We start from the raw sequence: 11,547 nt of genomic DNA on the forward strand, positions 1-11,547 counted from the left end.
TGTCAAGCATGTAGATTGTTACGCTTTTGCCATATTATCTGGGATGCTTTTCCTTTCTGGGAAGACATTGCCTAGCTGAATTAAATGAAAGAAATGCATTGCTTCATAGAATTTGTTTCAGAAATTCAGCAAAAGAGAGCAATAAATTAGTGTTCATGCACATCAACATCTATGCGTTTGGAATTTTTTGCAATTTAAGTGCTCTGTATTCTGGCTTCATTTCCAGGAACACTGGTGAACAAAACAAGATTTGGGGTTTTCTAAAGACGGAAAAATACAGGACAGATGGCAATCGAAAAGGGTACGTAATACATAATACAAAAGGAATTGCAAACTCAATACTCAAGTATACTTGAGAATTCTTGAGTTCAAGAACTCAAGAAACTAAACAAAGAATGCAGCTGTTGAATAAAGATAGAAAAATCAATAGTTACAGCAATATGCGAGTGATACAAAATAATGATTGTTCACATTCAGCTTTATAGCTCTATCTGAAAGTCCTCCACCTATTATTAACATTTAATCCATTATTCTTTCTCTGTTTGAATGAAACAGGGACATTGCCCTTTCAGATAAAACCATGAAAAATTGTCTTCTGCACATTTATCGCACTGTACATTTATTGGTCTTATCTACATTTATGCGACCTGCTTCACCCATGTGTGTCAACATTGTGCTGCTCATGATTGAAAACAAATTGATGAATTGGTAGACTTCACCCTGAAATCAAATACTGGCCAAAAAAATAGGTTATGAGTAAATTATACCTTGTAGTTTTGTAAAGGCATAAATCATTGTGTTTTAGTCAAGTTAATAGTCAAGACATTATATATGTTATGAAACCTCAAATTTATAGTTAAAAATGAGTTAATAGAGTTAATAAAAGTACATTTTTAACTTTGTTTCATTTCTAGTGATGGATATTCCCTCTGATAATGTGTATGCTTATGCATTATCAAAAACCCTCACAAAGGTTTCTTCTCCTGTGACGGTGGGTCTGTATTCAGAATGTCACAACAGGATCAACATGGTGCTCAAGAACATCGAGGGTAAGTGTGCACACTTTTTTCAAACAACTTAAAATTACTGACCCTACAAATCCTCCTTGATGTCTTGGAGATTTTGATGTGTTTGACTCTGTATCTCCCATTTGCAGTGCATATGAATCAAGAGGCAAAAAGAAGAGAAGAGAAGTACACTAAGGAACCAAAGCCTCGCTCAATTACACCGTCTGTTTCTGATCTGCTTTCTCTGATCTTGCGGCTCCTCTTCTATCGGCCCGTGTGGACGGAGCAGAACCAGAACATGAAGAACATTCGTTATCTGTTCGTGAGGTTCAGCGCATGGCATTTTGCAGGCAGTGACATGCTCTGGGCTGGACTGGTAATGCAGTTGTGCAAGGCTCTTCAAAACAGCTTTGGGAAGCTCCAGCTGGCACTTTTCCGGATCGCCCAACACGACGAAGAGAAAGATGCAGGAAAGAAGAAGATTGAGGATATTCCAAAGAACTGGAGATCCAAAAAGTTGGGCTGCATCCCCATTTGGGCACTAATACTCATGGGATTCATTGGTTCACTCCTTATTCTGGTTCCTCTCATTATGTTTGGATTTCTAGATATGAAGGACAACCAAGAAGGAGAAAAAGTTGAGTCCTCAAGTGGGTATGGTGTGCTGGAAGGTTTTGCCATCGCTGTACTTGGTGTTCCTGCAGTTGGAGCTCTACGATTCATATTATTGTTGTTGAAGAACCTCATCTTCAACCAAGATCTTAAAATTAGACAAGGGCTGGACAACAAGAAGGTAAGTCAGCAGCTGGGACTAATGCATGAAGTTCGTAAGGAGATGAGACTGCTGTGCTGCTTTATTTACTTCATGGAGATCTTCGAAAGAAGGAGGATCAGGGTGGTGTTGGAGATCACCAACTTGGATCGTTGCACACCGAAGAAAATTGTCGGTGTTTTGGATGCCATCAACATTCTCCTGTCTGATGAAGAGAGTCCCTTCATTTCCGTGCTTGCTGTTGATCCAGAAGTACTGGTTAGGCAGGTCCAACAGGCAGAAGATTGTGTAAACAAAAGAGACTCTGCATATGACTTTCTTGATCGTATAATCACACTGCCCTTCACCGTACCTCCACTATCTGATGCATCAAAGTCCAGCCTCTTTGAAAACATTGTCCGTGGTCAGTCCGAGATCTCTGAAGACATTCCTCTTGACGGGACTGCTGCATCTACTTTAGGAGGTCCTGTGACATCGTTCTCTGTTGAAGATGAGTATTCTGTAAAGTACAGTGAGACTGAAGAAGAACAAGTCACCCCTTTGATTGCAAACAAGGGAAACTTTAAACCCTTTGCTGCAACAGAACTTAATCTAAATGAAGTGAATAGGTTAATCGAGTCTGCATTTTCTTGCATCTTCTCAAGACATAAAAGCAAACTTCAATCATATATATCCGGAGACACCATGTCCATGAGACGAGTGATTAACTCAATTCGAGTAACCATTATGATTATGGAGACCCAAAAATTGGAGCCTCCACCTCCAGAGAAGATAGCAGCTTGGGTGGTTTTGGTGGACCGCTGGCCTTGCAGATTAAGTTGGATTATTCAATGTGTTGAAGATGACCAACAGAGTAACGAGATAGACGGATCATTCTGTGCTGCTGATAATACCAAGACACTATGGGAAGTGTTCAATTACAGTAGTCTGGAACTCTGCATCATTGGATATAAGGTGGAAAACTTTCTAGAAAGAGATGGAGACCCTGAGTTGTTTGAAGTTTTCCTTAGAAAAGACTTCCAGTTCACTGTAGGGGAGTTGGAAATGTTTCAGCTTTGCACAGTGAACTTAAATTACTCTATCAAGAACGAGCTGGCCAGGGTTCGTGGGAGCCGCAGACTGAAGAAAGCAGGGAGAAATGCTTTCCTGTCCCTCTCATCACAAACTGTAATGAACATGAAAACTGATGATATTTGTCAAGAGGTTTGTATGAAAAAAGTCAAAGCAGCAGTTAGTTTCGACACTCTTTATACTATATATATATATATATATATATATATATATATATATATATATATATATATATATATATATATATTGTCACCTTGGAATTTTAAGGAGCGTTTTTGAGATATTGAGCTTCAAAGTTTTTGCATTCCATTCGATAGAACCTTACACGACTTAAAAGAAAACATCACACAAGTTGTCACAGAATAGAATAAGAATATGTGAATAACTAAATGTTGACAAAAATGTCAGATAGAACCTTATAATTCCAAGGTGACTATTTATATATACAAAAGTTTGGGGTTGGTGATTTTATTTTTAAATATTTGTTTAATCTACTCACTAAGACAACATTTATTTTATATATATATATATATATATATATATATATATATATATATATATATATATACAGTAAAAACTAATATTGTGAATAATTATTACAGTTTAAAATAACTGTTTTCTACCGTAATATATTTTCAAATGTAATGTATTCCTGTGATGGAAAAGCAGAATTTCCAGCATCATTAATCCAGTCTTCAGTGTCACATGATCCTGCAGAAATCATTCTAATATGCTGATTTGGTGCTCAAACAATATTTCTTATTATTATTCATTTTGAAAGACAGTTGTGCTCCTTAAAAGGATTTAAAAATTTTGCACTCTGTGATAAAATATAAATATGAATAGAAATATTTTCTAACATACTTTTGACCATTTAATGCGTCCATGCTGATTGAAAGTAATTTCTTTAAAACAAAATTGTACTGACCCCTAACATATGTATGTATGCTGGATATATTTGACTGTTTTCCAAATTATATTATATAAATATGTGCATTTGTTTCTTTTTTAGCTGTCAAAACTAAGCTTCCCAGAGAAATACCTTGAAACAGTAAGGAAAAATTTCATAGATGGCAGAACAATCCTCTTCAGTGACACCAAAGACCTCAGGCAAGTCCTGCAAATGACTCTGGGAGAATGGACGACTTTTAAAATTCATTTCCTAGGGGTCATACCTCCTAGTCAGCCAGCTCAGGCAAAAACTCTTCCAGAAGCCACAAACCCTGGAGTGGTCATATGCTCATCTGACCATAGCTGTTAAGCAGTATAACTGACCTTGAGGTTTGCATCATTGCATTTTTCTTCCTGTGCATGCATTCAGTGGACTAAGATTGTTTCAGGAAACAATACTGTATCACTACAAAAATATAATTCCTTACGGTGAGGCAAAAATAAGACTGTAAATGTACACCAGTGAATCAGACTACTCAACAAATGATGATACTTAAAAATAGAGCTTTGTTATGCAGAACTCTTTCAGTCTTCAAACAGATCAAATGTGTAAGATGCATTATTGATAATGGGAATAAGTGGTTTTATTTTGCTTAGCTATTAAGATTTTGCAATGATTCTCAATTGAACTATTCCTGAATGTATTTTCTGTATGAATTAAAAAACAAACAATAAAACTATTTTTTAAAGTGTGCAGCATAAAGGGTAATGCAACATGTACCCAAGTTCACACATATATATAAACATTAGCTAGCTTTATTTTAATTAATGTGTTATTTCTGTCCATTGACTGACATTACAAACCTTACAAGACTGTACAACCATTTTTCCAAAAACATGAAAAACTTATTAACCACACATCCATACCTGAGACACACCAGGTCCAATGATAACACCATTGATCAGGTTAATACTGTCTGACCATCGATATCATCTGTGAAGGAAAGGTGTTGAACCTTATAAAGTAAAAAAGTTTGTGTTTGGTAAATTATAAGGTTTAGAATTGCAAAACTAAAAACTGGTTTGAAAACAGAAGAGAAGACATTATAGGCTCATAAAGAGCTTAAAATAGAACAGAATGGCATATTTTAACAAATATCTCAGGGTTCATTGTACAAGGTTCATGTCTATACACACATAAAATGTTTATGGTCATAAAGGTTCAGCAAATACAGAGCTACAACATATAACACAAGTGCAATAAAGCATTCCTACAAAATATAAAACATCTGCAAATATAAAAATTGTGTAACAGTCAAACAACCTCATATTCCCTGAATCTAATCTAAAGAATTACTAAAGAATGTCATGTGGCACGTCAACCATTTCTCATGAAATTCCCATGGTAGCTCCAGAGTTTCCGGTTTCATTATATCACTCTGAGTTTTTCCATACAAAAACTTTGGCAGTGTTCAGAATCTGTACTTTGACACCTTAGTTTTACTTTCTATAAAACTTTAATATAGGACTGAATGACAGCGTGCAGATGTTTTTTTAATCGCACAGCCTGTCACAGAGTTTTACTTTATGCTCTGTGGGAATGGGGCTTCTGAGAAAGCAGAGAAAATATATATATCTCCCATGCAGCTCAGCGGAGACCTCCCACGGATCTATGGCGGTACATAACGCTAATGCAAAAGTTGGAATGTTCAACTGCGCAAGCAACATGAAAGAACATCCTAGAAAACAGAGCATGGCTTTTATGCTTGTATACAGATATAGGCTACATATTTGTATACATGAACACACACGCATTTATATGTTTTAGATCAAATTCATTATATGCTGATTAATTGGATTCATCAATTAATAAAAGTACTTCAAGCTGTTAGGAAAATCCTTACAGGTCAAAGAGCATAACTAATTGTGCTACTTTGTTGTGTAAATTAATCACACTATATTAAATGTGCAGTCCTAGAAACATACTAAAATTGCTCGAAAATTACACTTTTGTAATTGCATCAAACAAGACATGATTCTGAAACTGCCTGCAGTTAATATGGTTGCCTTTATTGAATCTTTATCTTCAAGTACAGTCAAGACAAACCAATCGACAAAGAGAGGTCGGTCGGTGTGTGCCGGACTGAAATATGACTCTGAAATTGCGAACATCAAAGTGGGGGTTCATATGAAATCGATATCATGCAGACATATTAAGGGAATTTAATGGGCCAGGAAAGGGGGGGATATTCTTACCCCTCTCACTCCGAATCAATGCAGGACAGCGTCCTTGGTGTAAGCAGAGGAAATAACAGTACATATAGCGATGTGATTTTAAAATAAAATTGTATCGATGGATTCTTTACATGGAAAATGAAAACAAGGAGTGCTGAGAGTGCATATGATAACGTTCAGATGAACACAAAGAGGAGCCTTAAAATACAATACTGCATCATGCAGCATTTTCCTATCCAGGCTGTTGTCCTGTTCTGCAGGGGCCGTTAAACACATAATGCGCATTTGCATCAGAAATGCTTGTGAAAAATGCTCGCATAACACAGAGCTGAGTAGTAACCAACAATAACATCAACAATATTTGATATCAGGATGGATGAGCTGCACACTGTGCCGGCAGGACAAACAGCAAACCACGGCATTGATTGCAGAGTTTGATGCATAAAGATGGATAGTAAAACACCAACTCACGGCACAAGTGTAATTCTTTTTTCAATCTTTATGGCCTCTCACACGGCAAGGGCCTCCATTTACGTGTGGGTTTTTAGAGCTATAAAGAGTGTTTTACATGGGCTTCCCCCATGTCAGTCAATTTAATAGGGATTCTCTCCCCTCTCCGAGCTTGATTCTTTGCGGACCACTTGGTGAAAACCCCATAAATAAGGGGAATTGCTTTTGATGGCGGACTTTGACTGTATAGAGAAAGGCTAGACAAGCCGAGCCTCGCAAAGACTCTGATTATATCATGTCTCCCGCCGTGAAGGCTGTAGGCTAAGGGTAAAACTAATGAGGAAGTATTTCCTTGGCATTTGCAATTTCTCTCCGAAGGCCAAGGTCGACAAACGCGGCAGCTCAGCTAACAGAGACATCGCTCTCAGAGCAAACCAAGCTAAACCGGGAGTTGAACATTAAACTCTATGAACAGACTGACTGGGGGAGAAACAGAGGAGAGGAAGCCATTCAACATAATCATAGCAGTAGCTCAAATGAGGTTTTTAAAGTGAAATGGATTTTGCAATGCAAGGAATCCCAACACGGAACATACCGTGGCGCATTGGCCGTGGATGAACGGCTTAATTTGTGCTAGTGTGAAATTATAGATCACATTTCTCTCTGGCTGAAATGTAATTAAACATTCACAGCTGTATTGACTCTACTGATGGATATTCACAGTTAATAAGCCACTTGTGGCTGACACAAATACAATATGGGTAATATCTGTAAGGATCATCTGTCATATCTCTAAACAGAAATAGCCGTAAACAACCGTTTCCATGTTCACAAGCATGATCGATCTGTACAGCACATCTAAAGAGAAATATTCAAGGAATACAAGAAAAAATAATTCATTATTTACCCTTATGTTATTCCAAAGCAATATGGTGTTAATTTTCCCATTAAATATTTTGTAGAATTTTCCCACAACTCATTTCAAAACAAGATAGTGACCATAAAAGCCAAATTTAAATTAAAAATGTATTTAATTCTACATTTTATGGTGATTTTATAGTGTATTTGGTCCTTTTTGAAGTTTCACAGACATTGTCACTATAATCTGAGTATACAAATTAATAATTAATGTTCATAAATTCTGTGTGTTACACAGAACGAAAATAAAAGCATATACACTACCTTTCAAAAGTCATGGGGGAGTCAAAAATAATCTATAATAAAAAAATATAAATATATATATATATTTTTTTAATAAGCATCACAGTTGTTTTCATCTTTGATAATAAAATGTTTCTTAAGCACCAAATCAGCATATTAGAATGATTTCAATAGCATCATGTGTGTCACGATCTCTGGGAATACAAGAATCACAGCTTTAATGAAGCTAAACCAAACAACAGTTGTGCAAGTATATCATCATAAAAAAGAAAAAAAAAACGTCAAAAAAGAAAAAAAAGAAAAGTGGGTAGTACCCATTAATCGATAATTATGCACTCTCTGTCTTTTAATGAAGTTCAAATATTTAAAACTTTTTAATTAGGATGCCAAGCTTGACAGGGCACACTCAAAAAATAAAACTGTGAAGGCGTAAATTTAGACATGACATTCAGTCAGGGTTTGCACTTTGAGCTTTTGAACAACCAGCACCCAAGCAAATAAGCCAATCAGATATGTCAGACAGATGAGAGGTATTGGGAGCAGTTTGTAATTGGAGTGTTGATTGACACATGGAGGATAAGTCTCAAAATAACGATGCTAATGTGCTCGCTTCCTCTTGTGTGTTAGTTGACACCTAGCATCTGCAGCCACACAACACCGTGAGACTGATAGGAGCATAATCATCTGTTTAGAGATGATAGACTAAAACAATGCTTGTTTGCTTGCAGCTCGCATCAATGAGTGGAAACAATGGGTCCTTGATTGGCACATTGTGTATATTATGAAATTAATGTCAGTGCGTGAGCAGGTGGATATTTCTATTTGCATAAATGGTGCGTGTGGGAGTATGTTTGTCTGTTTACCTACACGCTGAGACCATCTCTTACACGAGAGATCCACAATGCCATTAAACAGAATTGTTTGGCGTCATTGTGGAAATTTGAATCAGAATCGCTTCGGTCGATGCTTCATGAGTGCAACTGAATTTGCCCTGCTTGTTAAAACTGAAAAACACAACAACAATAGTGCAAATGACAATGATAACAACAGGAAACTCTAAAACCAATATTTACTCTCCTTGCGAGGCTTGATTATTTAATTAACAGCCTGGGAATACAAGAATGACAGATTTAAGGAAACTATACCAAACAACAGGAAAAAAATTATATAATATAATAATACAAAAACAACTTTACAAAAACTAGAAATATATTTTTTTTAAATGGAGAAGGAAAAAATGTATAAATATAGCATAATAGTTATTAAATAATATAATCCTTAAAATATAATTAAAAAAAATCTTATTATATTTTAAAAACTAAAACCTAGAAAACATTTTTACAAAAACTAATTATTTTAAATCAACGTGCACGGCAGAGAACAAAATAAATAACTAAATATATAATATTATGTAATTTAATGCAAATATAATACAGTTAACATAATATAACTAGAAAATATTTTAAATAAAAATGGAGAAGAAAAAATATAATATAATTCTTATATATTATTAAATATAATAATATATATATAAAGTTGAAAATTGCTTAACTTATTTTGATGAGTTAAAAAAAAATGTATTGTTCTTATATTTAAAAAAACTAAAAAGCAAATAAATAACTTTACAAAAACTAGAATTATTTTAAATAAATTTGTAAATGGAAGTAGAAGGCAAATAGTAAACAAATATAATTATTAATATTTCACAACACATTTAGTACATTTCAAAAAGTGGGGATATTGTAATGGTTGCTGCTCCTCTGGCTTTAACACATTTTTCGGCTAAAGCTGAAGTGAAGTTTAACCTTCTTTGGACACTTCTTAACTTTTGCTTTATTATTTATAATTTCAGAGTAAATTATTGATCTTTATTATCTTCTGTTCTGCACAATTAAACTGTTCGAGCAGGTATGCACATCACACACATTGACCCAAATTAGCAAGAATGACCTCATCAAAGTCACTGCCGTCGTTAGCTGCAGGTTATGGTTTTATTATCTCACATTAACGACCCTGTTATCCTATCAAACTTGAATTTACTCTGGTCTCATCTTGGTCGTACTTCAGAAAGCAAGAGTTGTCGCTCACTTTAAGTCAAGGGAAGTTCTTTCAGCAGGACACAGACCACAAATGAACAGATATTATACAAGATTTAAAAAGTGTACCAGCAGAGATGCCATCAATGCTAAAATGTGTGATTATATTTGTTTGCAATGTTGCTCCCAAATCTCAGTCTACAACTGAACAGTGGAATAACTTCATATATAGGCCTAATATACACAATAAATCTCTGTCATTTATTTTTGAACATTAAACTATAGTTTAGTTTTAGTTTAGTTATTGTCCACAAGTGGAAATGTGTCTTTGGCTTCACTATACATCACACACAACACAAAATAACAGAAAACAATATGAAATTCCAATATGTAGATATACAATATGCATACACATCCACACCTACTCATATTCATGTCTCAACATTAAAAATTCTAGTGGCAGTTGGCACAAATGACATCTGGTACACGTTTTTACTCGCCCACACGTCACCTTATGGTAACAAATAGAGAATGCAAGGGATGAGAAGAATCCTAATAACCAAAGCTTTTTGTTTAACTTTTGATACATATCATTTAGTGGTCTTTATGTCTTTATGGCTACGATTGCAATAGCTACATTAGCCAGCCTAGACAATGTTTGCTTTGCTTTGCTTTAAAGGGACAGTTCACCCAAACATGAAACATGACCGAATTTTCATTTTTAGGTGAACTATCCCTTTAATAGTCAGCACTCCATATCACATAGTCACATTAAAATACATAGCCCTCTCAACAAGATTCCTGTAGGCCATTTCTAAAATGTGCTTTCGCAGTGTTTTAGCCTCCAAATAAGATGCAATCTCTGAATTATCTTACGTTATAATTTAAATATTAAAACTTCAAATGCCAAAAGACAAGATTGTGAACACAAAAATACATGTTATGACTTTAACTTACTCTCTATTTTAAAGCATTGACTGAGTATGACTGAAATACAGCAGTGTTTGGGGGTACGGACAACATTGTCAAAAAGATCCGTTCACACAGATTTGCAAAAACGACTAAAAAAAGCTGTATTATGCTCCCAGGCCAGTAGTTGGCGATGTAACTTTGTGAAGAAAAACTATGCGCCTAAAGACTGAACACATAATATGCATGACATCACTGTTTATTTTTGTAGTTTACATGGAGACAGTTCAAAAACTTCAAACGCCCCCTTAATTTGAAATGCTGTCAGTCAAGTACATATTGATTGAGCTCTCAATGAATGAATAAGATAAAGTGCCGCTATCCAATAAACAATCCAATATCATTTCATGTGTGCTGTAAAAAGACAGTATTTGGAGATTGCATCAAAGCAGATCTGAATGCAATGTTTGTCACATACTGTCATCTAACATATTCATCTGGTCGATTTTTGAAGGGAGCACAGGTGTATCTTTCACTGCTTGTTATATTTCACATTCTTGTGTGTGTGATTTGGCATCTGAAGGAGCAGTTGAAAGGAGTGAGTTAATTTATATATCAATTGTTTCCAGTTTATTCAACATATAACTCAAAGAAATAAGCTCTGCAGACAACAGATTTGCTTAGTTCTGTCTGCTCACTTGAATTTGTTTTAGATCATTAAACGTGACATTATGGCCTTGGAAGCCCGTTTGTTTATTGCCTTGGAAGGCAATTTGTTTATTACATTCCACTGTTACCATATAAGAATGATATGAATATAAAAGTTGTGTACATTAAGTGCTTGGTAAAACTTTAGAATAAGGTTTAAATTGTTCATAATGAACAATACTTTTACAGTACAAAATAATTTCTATAATAAAAATTATGCATTAAAATTAAATATATTATTGCTAATAATTATTTCTTTTTCATTTACATTTATAATTCATTTACACTATGGTAACTTCTATACCTT

At 34.9% G+C, this 11,547-nt stretch overlaps 1 protein-coding gene across 1 annotated transcript; it reads left to right on the forward strand.

The window, feature by feature from the left end:
* Positions 1 to 225: 225 nt before the first annotated feature.
* On the forward strand, positions 226 to 4,276 carry nkpd1 (NTPase, KAP family P-loop domain containing 1). Its single transcript, XM_079858316.1, has 4 exons — positions 226 to 301; positions 915 to 1,049; positions 1,157 to 2,982; positions 3,863 to 4,276. The coding sequence occupies exons 1-4, from the start codon at positions 286 to 288 to the stop codon at positions 4,109 to 4,111; spliced, it is 2,226 nt and encodes a 741-aa protein (XP_079714442.1). The 5' UTR covers positions 226 to 285; the 3' UTR covers positions 4,112 to 4,276.
* The last annotated feature ends 7,271 nt before the right edge of the window (positions 4,277 to 11,547 follow it).

This window comes from Squalius cephalus (assembly GCF_949319135.1).
Source record: "Squalius cephalus genome assembly, chromosome: 22".
Taxonomy (NCBI): domain Eukaryota; kingdom Metazoa; phylum Chordata; class Actinopteri; order Cypriniformes; family Leuciscidae; genus Squalius; species Squalius cephalus.